Source organism: Mixophyes fleayi, chromosome 3 (assembly GCF_038048845.1).
Source record: "Mixophyes fleayi isolate aMixFle1 chromosome 3, aMixFle1.hap1, whole genome shotgun sequence".
Lineage (NCBI taxonomy): Eukaryota > Metazoa > Chordata > Amphibia > Anura > Limnodynastidae > Mixophyes > Mixophyes fleayi.
Genome location: NC_134404.1, coordinates 287995926 through 288011466, shown reverse-complemented (window position 1 = coordinate 288011466; position 15541 = coordinate 287995926). Strand labels below are relative to the sequence as shown.

Here is a 15541-nt window from a genome sequence, read left to right as displayed (position 1 = left end):
AACACTGCTACACTAGGAATATACTTCTTATACTGAGTGCAACACGACAACCTGAATTAATGAAATAAAAGTCCCTATATTTTAGAGGTGAAAGTTATTTTTCATCTTTATTTTGAATAGTTATTGCTCCTTACAAGAATGCAAGTCATTCATAGAATGGACACAGAGGGCCCAAGTCATTGAGGAGAGCAAAACATAAAAAAGGAGTAACTTTGCACCTGGGCAAAACCATGTTGCATTAGAGGGGGAGGTAAATTTAAAGTGTGGGGACAGATTTATAGGTGGGATAGGGCATGTCCTAGGTCAAGTTTAAATTTTAGTGTAAAAATAAAGCTATCAAGTATTTGTGTACTAGATGAAAAAATAGCCAGTATTTAACTTATGTGCAAAATAGTAAACTGATTTGCATCCCTTGCTTTGTAACATGGTTTGTCCAGGAGAACATTTACTCCTATTTTTGGGCCTTAATGACTCAGGCCCAGAATGTATACATGTGCTAATTTATATTACTTTTGGCTTTTTATTTGACAGTAATCTGTCACTCTATAACTTTTTGTTTTAATAGCTACAAACAGCTGTTCATCTTATAAGAAAGTGAGGCCTGAATATTCAGTACAGTCACAGAAGAAGCTCCACAGATTGTTTTTGGTGGCAAGCTCAGTTAGAAACCACTCCTAGACATTTATGCCAAGGCAGAGGCTGGGTATACATTATTAAGGAATGCTACACATTATCTGATGAAGGCAGACTTTATAATAATAATTATAATAATAATAATAATAATAATAATAATAATAATAATAATAATACAAAAAACTAGGTGACCACTCAACTAAGTTTGTCACTAGTACAACTATCAAAATCTACTGATACCAGACTGTTGGGTAAGACTATAAAAAACAAATCAAATACACATTCTGGTAACCATTGTAAAGGGATGAGGATTCATAGCAATATCCCAGTAAACACAAAAGTTTATTTGGTCCATGTTCCTAAAGGGCCATTAAGGTTATGTGAGTTTTTCAAACAGCAATTGCTATTTCCTTGTACATGCATATAGTCCAGTGATGCCTCACAATCCAGTTAGAGGAGAACATAGAACCCTCAGAATGCTGTGTTTCTCCAACAACAAAATTGTGGCTTTTAAAAATTGCTTTGCTGCCCTTTGTTGGTTGGTTTTCCTCTATCTACACTTACATTCCTACACACAGGAGCATAGAAATTCTAACTCTCACAAAACAAATGCTCTCACTTAAAACGTCCTAAAAAATATTGCTCTAAAATGATTTTGGATGCATTGGGGGTGACTGACTAATGCTTGTACAACAGCATTTATAAAAATATCACATGTTGAGCAGACATTTGTATAGACCGATATTCTGCTGTATGGAAGCTAGGTTTACTGAACCAGAGTTTGAAACACGTATTTCCCAAGAGCCATTATCATACAAGTGCTAAGTGATGACTGAATACTTTCAAACTTGAGAATAATAATCCTCTAGATTCCAGTCTGTTGACTTATTCCAGCTGCCAAGATGAATCTGTTTTCTCAATGACTGATCTAGTCAATCTAACCTTTATTATTGCGTTGTATGAATATGGTTAGTTTACTGTATGTTAGAATAATATACATAGAGTTTATATTGTTACAGGATGTAAAGGGGAGTACAAAAACAAAATATACAATACAAATCAGTTGCCTTAATATATGTACAACCGGGGAAAAAAACACTTGGATGCTGCGGAGAGCTCATCACTTAATTGGTGCTTACAGACGAGGTCTTCATCTCAGTAGTCATTTGTCCATCCTACTACTATTTCAGGATCACCCCCCCCCCCCTCCCCCTCCTTCATGGATTTCAACTTTCTTCTAAAATTAAGCTTGAATTATCCTCATTTATGTCTTAAATAAATCATAAATGTGAGGGGCCATAGGGGCTGTCTTTAATACACATGATGTGTGAATTTATTCCTGCTGTTGGTTGAAATCACTAGATTTGCATTTTCTGTAAAAAGTACAAAGGTACAAAAAACGCCTCCAACAACTTGTAAAGGTAAAAGTATTTTTGTGGGAATAAACACACACTAAACAAAGAAAGCTTCCGTAAATGTGTTTTCTCCACCCTGTGACTCTCATTTACATATTTACATCCTGGGACACCATCTCATTTTACATGCGGGTGTATAACTAAGCACATCAGGCACCGATCCTGCACTTGGGAAGAAGTTCCACTATCTTCCTAGCTCCTCCCATCAGAAGATGTTAAAATGTTTCTCTCCCGCAGAGGCCTCCATCTTAGCCTGCAAATCAAACCACATCCACCCCGTCTCTCTGTTGCATTACACAAGGCACCTTCCTTGCAATCATACGCGAGCAGTAGTTGCAGCAATGATAAATAGCACGTGCTTTAGACATGTTAATGTTCTTGCGTCTTAAGCACTCCTGAAAAGAGCTTTTTATGTGCTTGCTAAGCGTTAACAGAGTGTTAAACAAAGAAGAAAAAAAGTCCATGAAAGATGCATTTTTAACAACTACATGTGAAGGTTTCAGAGTGCTTAAAAGCAGTAATGTGATTTAAGATTACTATTGAAAAGAGTGTGCTCTATTTTGAATGCATTTCTCAGGCCCAAAAAATGCCTCAAATGCAAATAAAAACTGATTAGATGTGAACGATCATTGGACTGCCCTCCTCTTGCTGTACAGAGTGTCTCCAATCCCCTCTGTAATTACTGTGCTTCCCTGCTACATTATAATACTGACTGTATGCCCTGCCTGTATATGCGACTGTTCCCAGTAACCTCATGGCAATCTGTATTTACACACACCACAGTGCTGATCAGTAATTACAGGAGACTATATTATGCAATATAGCAGTGAGGGCTCAAGCAAATTGCAATAAGGGATGGCATGGGATTAGTGCCAGCGAGAGGAGGTCTATATTATGTAGCTTGCATTGGGTAATATGTACCACCAATATTACAACAATAATTTTATTTTCTTACATTTTTTCAATAATAAAATCCATATTGGTCCAGTGAACAGTCTAGTATAATACAATATACTATATTTATAGCTTAGGAAAAAACGCTATCTGCAAATCATGAGCCCACTACATTACACACCATAAAAGTAGACCTGGATCTGATAGCTTGACGCTAAAGCAAAGCAACCATATCTGCTTAAGTGCGGATAACTTTATGGCAAGTGTTCTCAGTGTTTTATACTCTGCGGCCAGGAGTGGAGGTGAAAGTTCTCTTGCATGCCTCAAACGTGTTCTTGCTGAGTGGAAAGTTTACAGCACACTCTGTTTTGGAAAAATCTGGCCTCAATTCAAGTAATGTTACCAAAAGAATTCTCAGTAAGGGGGAAAAAAAAAACAAAAAACGTAGAGACTTTACAGACAAGTGTAAAGAAAAACAGTGTTTGAGCGCCACCTTCTGGGCAATCTCCATGTTTAGTAGCACTGCATGTATTCTATGTTCAAATACAAAATAAAATAAAAACCATGTTATAAACAACTGCTATAAACTTTCAAATGTCCTTCAAAATGAAAGTCTGTGTTCATAGCAATGGAAAAACATTTTGGTTGGGTGAGCTCTTTTTTCAAATGAACTGTTGATTCTACATTGCGTCTCCAAGTCCTACGTTACATTTAAATAGTAAGATAATTAATTCATACATATTATCATTTATGTATATTAACCTTACATTCATAGCACACACATCAAAGTGCATTAAACTTACATTTTCATAGAGTTAACCGTGTGAAAAATGAAAATCAAATCTGGAGGTGTGATGCAGTATTTCAGAGAGCCAGTTATTTAATATTAAAGCGCCTCTTGTGTATCAGGCACTCAGACAGCCACAGAAAGATGCAAACCAGACCAGCGCTGCCATCCTACGCAGCTTTCTAAAGATGGTCATTGTCAGCTAAGAAGTGGAAAAGTCAGCTGAGCATCGTTACAGGAACCTTAATTCACTGTTTGGGCTGGCATAACAAATAAAAAAGGCACGCACTGACATTTTCTACTTGTACAAAGGTGTTCGAGAGTGCAGGAAATACCACGAAAGAAATGAAGTGATCAATTTTACGAAAAAACAAACAAACAGTGATACGTACAATGGGCCTGATTCATTAAGGAACTTAGGTAAAAATTTGAGTAAGTTTTCTTAATTTAGTTTTCTGGACAAAACCATGTTACAATGCAAGGGGTGCAAATTAGTTTTCTATTTTGCACTAAAGTTAAATACTGTGGTTTTTTTCATGTAGCACATAAATATCAACTTTAAATTTCAGTGTACAAATAAGCTATCAAGTATTTGTGTGCTACATGGAAAAAACAGTCAGTATTTAACTTATGTGCAAAATAGAAAATTAATTTGCACCCCTTGCATTGCAACATTGGTTTTGTCCAAAAAAAAACGTAAGTAAGAAAACTTACTCAAATTCTTGCCTAAGTTCCTTAATGAATGTTTTAAAGGACATGTCTATTTGAAAGCTAATTTATAGTACATTATAAAGTTGTTTTTTAATTTTGTACATTGCCTTACCAGGCATCTACTGCTTTGGAGACAGAGAACCATTGCACATATCCCTACTGCCTGGCATGTACAATACCTGGCCTCTGGGGCCCCACAGCAAAATCTGGGTAGAGGCTTGGCATTGCCACACTAGCCTCCTGGGCTCTGCTCTCAGATAAGCAGAACGTGGGGCCTGTTCTGAGCATGTGTAGTCCAGCTAAGAGCAGAGGTCACTTGGGATGCCAGACCCCTCCCTCTCACCTCCAAGCTCCGAAGCGTCTGCACCCACTGTAATTCCGCCATTGCTTAGCCCTGGCTACCAGGGGGGAATGTACAACCTGTGCCATACCACAGAGCTAATCTTTCTCCACAATTATTCTGTGCATCATCCCAATCTACATATTTATAAACGATAGGAAAAGGTCATACCTTTAACGGAACAAACCATTTCTGGATGTGCTCTGGACTGCCAAGATTCATAACTGCTCCTCCAAACAACCAGCAAATTACTCCACACTGAAATACATGGCGAAAAACAGTAAACACTGGAAAAGCAAAGTACATTTACATAGACATATTGTATATCCATGGCATATAGTCACCTTATATTGGGCAGATCATCAGCATTTTTCATCAAGCTATTGTTTCCTTTTCCCATATCTTTTCCCAGGGGGTGTTTATTTTAGCCTTATTGATGACATACAGTTTAATAGGCCTCTTGACAGAACTAACAGATTCAGTGTCACCTGGATCTGGTAGCTGATATGCCAGTTTCAATTGCTGTGTGCAGGGATCAAGACACTAGGAACTGAATTAAGTAGGTTTATAGCATCCTTATTGACCCTAGAAAATAATATTGAGCCCTTCACCATTTCTCAAAAGCTTCTCCTCCAGATATTTTTTATAAAGAATACTTGCAGTGACAATTATCATCATCAAAAACATGCCTGTCATATGAATCATCTGAAACTAGGCTGCAATTTTTATTTATTATTATACAGTTACTATTGATGTTACCAGCTAAAAGTGGATCAAATTTCACAGACACTCACATGTCTGTGCTCATTGGCTTCTTCAAAAAGTTAAAGAATATGGCATACGTCCTTTACTAATAGGCATTGGCCATTATATAGCCAGTAAACTGTGTTGGGAGTTGCTATCTCCGAAAAACCACAAGGATTCTCAGCCTAGGACCTGAGCACTGGATGGGAAGAGGCAGCTTTGTGAAACTATGCTAGGCCGGTGTTCACCTTTAGGACCGATTATAATAGAATCAAAGGTGACTTTACAGGTGTGATGAATGGCCTTGAAGTTGTAGGCAGCATACTACATACTATGCATATACTGTACAGTAATCTATGTGTGTTTAGCTTGCAATGATCTCTGTACTCACCTTTACTCCAGTTGTCATATCAGCTGTACAAAGAACTTCTCCCATAATCAGACTTTTGTTGACAAAGTTTTTCTTTTTATCTATCTGAGCACATCAAAACAAAAACAGTGTATTTAAGTAGATGACTAATTGATATTTATTACGTCAACGCACCAAACTAAATTTTACAGCAGTCCAAATTTGTAATGCCGTATAAACACTCTGAGCACATTTTCCTTTAAAGGAGGATGATCAGTATTGAAATCCGAGTATAGAAATATTAATTAATTAAACTAATTATTTATGCAAATAATTAGCTAATATTACAGCAATTTGGTAGATGGGCTTGACCAACTTGTGTTTGATATCGAATTCTTCTTGTAAAAGTCAACCATCATCATGTTGCGGATGTCAATACCACCATCTTACTTAGGTGATAGGTTAACCCACAAGACAGCCAACTGTCATAATACCATAATGACGAAGGTTTAGCTAAATGGTTGGGAAAGAGAGGGATATTTACAGCAGTATGGAAACCGAAGTCAAATAATTGGATGAAGTTGTTCTAAATGAATAAATATCGATCATAAAAGTTTTCCGTGCAATTGTGATTAGTACGCTACGTCATAGGGTTAATTACACAATCGTACAGATAAACAAAGAAAACACACATACATTCACACCTACATTTGTAAAAAGTTCACTTTTAATAAAGTTCTAACTCACATTCTTTTAGTATTAAGTCTTATAGATTAGTTATACAAAGATATATCTACATTAAAGATATTTATAGTTCAGGTCCTAAGAAATGTATGGTGTTTGGTCTTATATTAATCCACATTTCACCAGCAGAAATCCGGTTTCATTGGAGAAGCGACCGCACATAGTGGTCTCTAGTTATGATTAGTATAAGATTAATTCTCAAAGATACTCTGTTAATGGGTTAGTTTAAACAATATTTTAGGCAGTTTCCTGAGGCAAGACATGCACACAGCTGTTGGAGTGAGTTGCCACCAGCTTTAGAGAACAATTGTTTGAAAGGACCTATGACCTGCATTCTACTGGAACACCATAAACCCTGAACAAATGAAGTGTTATCTTAGTGTACATTGTGACATCACTTTTTTTCAAACCAAACTGTATATAAACTGGCCATTGGTACAGTAACAGCCTCTTTGACCACAGACTTCAGGACTGAATGACTTATTGAATCGGGTGTACAAGTGTAATGTATCGGTTTTACTTTCTTGAATTTTCTTATACTTTGATATATTTTGCTATGAAATCTCTTTGTGCATTGGAACCATATTAATCACATCGGACAATCTTTAATGGTGACCATAGAATCGGAAATTACAAAACCCTATTTCCATTCTTACATTAATGGTTTCCATAAACTCAATCAGGAGTGAGGTTGAGCTAATGCTACAGAACAATATATTGATCCATTCTGACATTTAAAATGAACCTACCTACTCCGCCTAAATTAAGCTTAAATAGACCGTGTGACATGGGTACCCACGAACACCGTCTTGCTTTTTAACTTTGCTTTTATTGTCAGGATGGTAATGTAAATTGACAGCATAGAGTTCGACTCTTTTTTGTGACCCCAATGCTAGATAGACAGAGACCAGCTCCTTAGCCACCGTTCTAGTTATTATTTATTTAGTACATTCTACAAAATGACAGCTAGAATCTGATTGGTTGCTATAGGCAACATCTACACTTTTTCAAACCTGCAGTTTAGTAAACATACCCCGTGGTCTTTTTAGCTGACGCCGGAAATGAACATGTCCTGGTGAGTAAATGTAGAGTGCTCTAGATGGAATAATTTGTTAATTCGGAGACTGATTATTTCGTTTTAGAGTCACAAAAGCAAACGAAATTCGTTATGGCATGTGGATAGCTATAACAAGAAGATTAATCAGTGTGACAGGAACAAATGCATATTGTGCTGTCATTCTCTACACGACTATAGGACCAGATGAAGAGCACAGATCTGATGGTAAATCGTGTCAGTGTGTATGCATGAATCGCCCGACCGGTCAGAGCTTCAGCCCTAGGTACAAACGTTGTAGTTAACAGAATGGTCATAAAATTCTCCAGTGTGCACCTAGCCTAACAAATCAGTCACAGCCAATAGTAGCGTATTTGAGGGAATTCTGATATTCCATTTGAAACTGCACTAGTTCATGGCCTTAAGTAGTAACTAAAAGAAAATACAGAGTTTTGTAGCTGAAAAGAAACGTCAAACAATGTGTATTTATACCATGCCATTTTAAAAGCCTTTTTACATGTAGGGAACAAGTGTACTTTATAATATGAAGTGTAATTCACTGAGTATTAAAAACATATCAGAACTTTTTTTATTTGGTTTTAAATTCTTTGAAACTGATAGAATATTGCAATGAGACTACAGCCCAGCTGAATACATTGCAGACGCTGCCAAACTAAAGGACTGAGGCTACACTACAAATAAGACCAATGAGGCGAATGCCAAATAAACACATTGCCACATTAATCAGACTGTGAAACATCTTTAATCTTTGTTAAACTTTAGTAGTAGTGATTTGTACACATACATGGGTTTGGGGGGGACAGAATCAGATGTTACTGTAAAGGTGTGTGGGTAATAGGTGAGGACAAAGTTGTTATTCTAAAATTCAATGTGGCTACAGCCCAAAGAACATATGTAATACAGTTGTAGGCCACTAAATCATACTTGCCAACTTTATTAAGTTGGCTTCCGGGAGCCTGCCGGGGAGGTGGGCGTGATGGGGGCAGGGCTACAAAATTCACGTCATTACCTGTGAATCGCTGCGTTTTGGACCTAATTCTGCCCACTGCACTAGGAAGTGGGCAGAATTCTGCCACATGCGGGAGATTGCCACACTCTCCCGGGAGTCCGCAAGACTCTCGCAAAATGCGGGAGTCTCCCGGAAATTGCGGGAGAGTTGGCAAGTATGCACTAAATCAACAAACAAACCAAAACTCCAGCCAGGATTACAGATAGTGTACATTATTAAGGGGGTGGGGGGGATCTCATATAAAATTACCAGAATATCTATTGACATCTCCCGTTTCCTTTATGATGTACACAAACAAAAAATATTAGTTCAGGCAGAATTCAAACCATTAGAAAGAAATAGACCAATTGCTGACAGGACAGAGCATGTGAAATGCAATACAAGAAAAATGTGAGACTGGGTCAGAGTTTTTTCACCAGTCTTGTGTAATCTCATAGTGAAATCTATAACCGAACACGATTTGAAAGAAAGTAATGGCTAAATTCTAAAAATAAACAATTTAAACAAAGGATTTTAATTGTTTAACAAACGAATGATTATCAATAGTTGTGAGTACTACAGACACAAGGAAAGCAGCCATTTTGTGGGTTGAACGAACATTCATCTACCCACCCACTCCTTTTAATTACACAGTCCTGAGTTTCAGATATAATTAGTGTGACCTACACGAAAATTTAAATGTAATAGGTGTGACATGCATGGATCAGAGATGCTTCCAATAGATCAGGGCGTGGCCTAATCATTCTCCATTTCCCATCAGGCATGTTGACATAAATGACATATGTTAGCCTATTAATTTACTAGGACCTAGTGAAAATTTTGAGGAATGAGGCATTTTGTGTCTTATGCCTCTAATGTCACACATTCGACTTGAAAATCAATTTTAATAATATTATTTTAAATATAATAAACATTACATTTTTCATAACATAAAGAGCATGCATACTGACATCTTACCATCTCCTGAAATGCTCGTTGAACTTGTGGCAAGCTCATGGCAAATTTCACTCTTTCAAATGTCAGGTCTCTAATCTCATCCAGAGTTAAGTCATATCTGTGAAGGCAACACACAATGTAAAGCTTAAATTGGATACTAATATCTGTATACAGTTAAACGCAATGCAATGAACTCTATTTTAAAAGTACTTTCATGTGGTTAGTTTTATGACAATTTTAATAAAAACAGCAATCTATTACTAGAGAAAAATATAGAGTTGTCCAAGCAAGCTACAAATTCGCACAATAAATCAGTTTCCACTAACTTAGTATTTGATCAAAACTTAAAATACCGTATATACTCGTGTATAAGCCGACTTTTTCACCACATTTTTTATGCTGAAAAAGCCCCCCTCGGTTTATACTCGAGTGAAGGTCCCACTTACCTGTTCTCCGGTCTCTCAGCCCTTTCCGCAGTAGAACGCATGTGCGTTCCACTAACAGGAAGTCCGGCATTTGGAACACAAGTTTACGTTCCAAATGCCGAACATCCTGTCAGTGGAACCCACATGTGTTCTACTGCAGAAGTTAAGGGCTGAATAAAATCCCTCCTTCCCTCAAAAGCATTAGGTCACCAATTAACCAACCATGGAAGATAAATAAGACTTTTTTTTTTTTTTTTTTTATTCCTCTGGCTGTGTACTTTCATGGACAGTGGGCTGATGTGAGTATTTAATGATTTTTGGTACATTTGGAGACATTTTGGGAGCCTGAGTTTATTAAAAGAAGCAAGTCATTTTTGGACTGTACTTTCAGAGAATATATGCTTATCAATACCCACAGTTATGGTACTAGCTGTATGTGTATTTATCTAATGCATAGATGCCACCCCCCAATATTTTTTGAGGGAAATTTACCAGTAGCTGCTGCATTTCCCACCCTAGGCTTATACTCGAGTCAATAAGTTTTCCCAGTTTTTTGTGGTAAATTTATAAGAAGAAATACCATTTTTTCCTTTGTTAGCTTGCTTCAGGCTGCTACTGATTCATAGTTCCGCAGTTTGCAGTGTCGCGTGACTACCATGGAAACCACAGTCACATAGCATATGATGTAGTGATCGGAGAGGATTTGGAACACCCCTCTGAGCTGCATTGTAAAATCCTCCATATCCTTGCCCCCCTTCTGCCTTCACATTACATGCAAAGAATCTGTGTGTGTTACGGGCAGCCATACTTGTCTGCCCTCAGGAGGGATTTTGAAAGGGAGATAATAATTTGAAGGAGGACAGCTAAGAAAAATGTCTTTCAGATGCATACTTAAAAAGTTGGTATTTAAAAGAAAACAAACAGAAAAGTCTATGTGGAATAGCTGCTCTTACTCAAGTTCCCCTAGCAAATACATTACAGTTTTTCAAGGTGCACAACCTATATTAGTTGTGTAAAATACTCAAAAATATCCCAGAAACAGTCTAAAAATGTTTAATGACTTTAGTCTCCCTTCTTCCCATCACTCAACCCTTGGCCTTTCCAAATTGATCCTGAATTTACAGTTGACCCTCTGGCATGACCACAGTATCACTAAGATTCAGATTATTTTTAAGCTAATGCAGTGCTTTCTTTTGCCCAATTACAGACACAATATAATATTCCTACTCAAGATTTCTATAAATAAACTACAATTTCGCCATTGACTTCATTCCCAAGGTAGATCTTTTCCCACCCTAAAACCTCCTCCTCCCTTCATTAGTTTAAGAATATCAAGGTTAGGACATAAGGGAGGTATATCCTCATGGTATGCATACCTCCTAATCCCATTAGATGCCCAGAAATTAGCCTCTCAATGCAAGTGGGAAACAATTATAATTTTGTTGAAGGATCAAGGTTGGCTGTCTGATTCATATTTTCTGTGGTTGCCCACTGATACAAAACCTATGGACTAAAATATTTGAATTGATTAACCGGGTAACTGGTACATTCATACAACTCTCCCCAGCAGTGGCCCTTGTACATCACTGCCCCCCCACATGATATATATGTAGTAATTCAAATCCCCCACATCCACCCCCACCCATTGCTGTGATTATTACCAAAATACAACAGAGTTATTATATGGAGACAATAGGGTTCTTAAGCACATCCTCTGCTTCCTCCCCTTTGATTAAATGGTTTAATCAGAGTACTTATTATTCTGAACATCTAGCCCTGCCACATTCCTCCCCGTAACAAAGTTGTTAAACCTTTGCTACAGCTATGAACTTGTTTTGCACGCTCTCCGGTGAATAACCTGCCCCACCTTCCCTTGTTTTTGTTTTCTTTCCTATTTAATTTCTGTTCTTATGTTGAAAATTACTTATAATATTATTGAGTTAAATAGCACCACTGTACAAAAGGTCCACAAACATTAGTTGCAGCTAAATATCTCGCACTGTATATGTGATCATTGTAAATAATATATGTATTACTTTAGATGTCTACACACAGCAAGATGGGCAAAATGGGATTTGCAGAGAATGGAGTTTGGTGCAAAACGGCATCTGTCATTTTGGGCATCCGTCGCTACTCTGAAAGCGGCGTTTGCTTTGGTGGTTCACTTCAGTACCACTGTAAATGGGTACTGTCAAAGTCAGCAAATTGGATAAAGTCATTTCAATTAAAATCGAGCAAACTTGGTTGTCTTTGTTTGAAAAGATGCGTACAGTACGCAACTGCGTGAAAGGGCACGCTACGGCGTGGAAGGGCGTACGCAGCTGCAACACGTGGCAACAACAGTATTTAGTCTTTTACATACATTCGCACAAACACGCACACTTGTAAAATAGTACACATTAATGGTAGTGGCAACACAGTCATTTATGTCGAAATATAGTAGTATTTATATGTAATATTATAAGTTATAGGCATATCAGTAAAACATATGGTAGACGTTGAAGGAATCTAGTCATGTGTGGTATCATACTAATCCTCTTCGCATTTGCAACTGTCCGGTTCACTCTGCAAAGGAATCGCAGAGTACATACGCAAGTTATTAATGTTAAGGAATTATGGACTAGTATGATGAGTAATCTTGGCGGGAAGATCAGAGCTAATCCCCTGGAGAGATGACCCCCTCCTTTGGATTCCTGAGCTTAAACTAGCCTATGATCTGCAACCCCCTGGACCCTCCTGATGCCTGGACCAATAGAAGCAAGCCACACCTTTGCATTGTTTTACTGTATCTCTGTTTGCATATAAGCAGCAGCTCCTCATCCAGAGTTCAATCACCTAGACCACAGACTTCAGGACTGAATGACTGTTCACTGGATCCAGAGTGCCTGCGATAAGTAACGGCTGTACTTGCTATTATTTTGCTAAGATATATATACTGCTACTTTTTGAGAATAAATCTTTGTGCGTTGGAAACACAAATTCGACAATCGTTATTGGATAGTGACAAAACGCTCTAACAGTACTATGGGTGGGTACCAAAAAAATAAGGAACATCTATGTGATGCCCATTTCATCATCCTATAATGATTTGTTGTGAGCTGTCACAGGCAGGTTGAATTTAAGTCATCGCTTACAGTTGATTTAAAATATCTGTACGATAAATTTAAATACATAAAACTACATAAACATATAGAACATGTAGAAAGTTAGAAATAAAAACAAATTGTATAAAAAAAAAAAAAAAAAAAAGTTCTCCTTTGCTATATCTGGTGAATGGCATCCTTATATGTTATCACTTCAGCCCATTTGAGATTTACATTTACTTTTGATACAAAACTTTTTTTATTTTTACAAAATTTATTTTTGTTTTAACAGTTTTTATTGGAGTTGCCACCCTCCATTATAATAAGAAGTGGGGTGCATATTATCAGTAAAGTATATACAATTATATGCAGATTTGCTACTTTATCAGTGGAGATCTAACAAACAGTGAGTTACTCCAACATTTGCCCTCAGAGCAGCCTGAATTTGTCTTGGTGTGGTCTCAAAACAAAAAGACAGTTGTCAGCGCTTATCTTTTACACTGCATATCTGTGTGTGTCTAGCAAAATGAAAACATGAGGTATTCGTTCATATTTTGATCAAAACATTTAAGCCTGCATCCCAGCATCAAGGACACCTAATTATATGCAGGTCCTACACTGACCTATATGCTTTAAACACCATTAAAATGCAGTTAAAATCAGATGAACTCGCCTCCCAGGTATAGGGGTTTGCATCTAGTAATGGCTGGCTTGTGAGCCACACCCAAATGTGCCTTAAATTGGCTTAATGGGCAGCTGCTATGACAATAAGGCAATATTTTGCCTTATTGTCTTATTTTGGTGTGGTCTCAGCAAGGTTTTTTCAGCCCTCAAATGTTTATGTTCCTTAGTCCACAGCAAACGTAAATGTTTCTGTGGCTGGCAATACAGGGGGTCTCTGGAGTCCATCCATGACAAAGTCTGATGAGCCATGCTTTCTGCTGTGCCTTTTCAGCACTACGGTTGTACTCAAGGCTTGCCTAGACTGTAACCATATGTCAATCTATACAAGGCTGAATTTTTACCCATAGTCATTGACCAGTTCCAACCAGAGGACCTTTCTTGGCTGGATATCATTTACTTAAAACAGCATTGTAAAAATGGAGACACTCCGGTCCACTAATCGCTTACTATATCTCTTTCTATTGTTAAAATGGTTTTCTTTTTATTAAAAAAAAACAAACAAAAAACCTTCAATATATTGTCCTATGAATTGCAGGCCTACATTGGCCAAATATTAAAAGATAGAATCAAGAAAGCAGAAAATACAGTGTGTTCAATTAAAATTGTAAGCCCATAGGCGGAAGCCAGCCGAAGTGTAGTTTATAAAGGGTTAGGATATATTTCTACACATTTATGAATCACTTAGGGGGGAATTCAATTACCTGCGAGGTGTCTCCGGAACGTCTGTGAGAAACTTCACGGCGGAGATTTGACTGAAATCCCAAATTGAAAATGAGCGGAAATTTCTACTATAAATGCAGGCAATGTGCATTGTGTGATGCCCGCACACCACATTGCCGGAAATGGAATCCTCCCCATAATATTTACAAGACGTGCTCCCCTTTTGGAAAATATAGTATTCAAATCATCATTCAAAACTCATCTAGTGTATATCATACTAAAATTTCCCTCCAGTGATTATCTGATGCTAGTGAGAGAATCTCCTTCAAATTTCAATCTGTTTTGCAAACCAGCTACATAATAATCTTTACATGTCACCTTTTAACATATCATCCATTCCATCTCCCTCTGATATTACTCATTCCCCATGCCCTTCCCTGATATGTATGGGGTGAGAAAGTGCATACGTCCATTCCCCCACAATGGAGCAGTTCCCCTCTAGATTCTTGGTATTGTACAATTAAATCATAACCACTATTAAGCTACAGAGAGACACGGCTTACAGCCACTGCCGGCTCCCACTCCCGTGTTTGTGACGTCAAATGAGACATCCAAACCAATCTACGTCAGTTTGGGTTTACAATTTTAATTGAGCACACAATATTTTCTTTCACTTTCTTGAATCTATCTTTTAATATATCGCCAATGTAGGCCTGGAATTCATAGGACAATATATTAAAGGTTTTTTGATTATTATTTTTTTAAACAATTAACAAAAAAGAAAAATTGATTTTTAAGACAAAATAAGCAAATTAGTGGATTGGAGTGCCTCCATTTTTCTAATTCTGGTCTTTGAGTAAAAAAAAAATCTTATGTAGTTGGGAAAGCAGCTCCTTAGATGAATCGGATAACAATGAGTCATAGGATTTAAAGAAAAAAAGGAGCTTCCCATACCTAGTGCGGAACCAAATCCTCCCTTTATTCTCTGCACTGGATGTTAATAAGGTGTTTGACCATTCTTAATAAACCCATGACGTGGTGTGAAAATCCTG

At 37.4% G+C, this 15541-nt stretch overlaps 1 protein-coding gene across 4 annotated transcripts in view; it reads right to left on the bottom strand.

Annotated features, from left to right (window-relative positions):
• The window catches only part of ACOXL (acyl-CoA oxidase like), a 368095-nt gene that overhangs the window by 327832 nt on the left and 24722 nt on the right, over positions 1-15541 (bottom strand). For all 4 annotated transcript variants that reach the window (XR_012689756.1, XM_075203751.1, XM_075203752.1 and 1 more), the window contains exons 2-4: positions 9659-9755; positions 5916-5999; positions 4952-5038 (exon numbers count right to left, since the gene is read on the bottom strand). Coding sequence is in view for 3 of the 4 variants with exons in the window: in XM_075203751.1 (XP_075059852.1) it covers positions 4952-5038; positions 5916-5999; positions 9659-9755 (268 nt within the window). In the remaining variant the exon portion in view is untranslated. The remainder of the gene's footprint in view (positions 1-4951; positions 5039-5915; positions 6000-9658; positions 9756-15541) is intronic.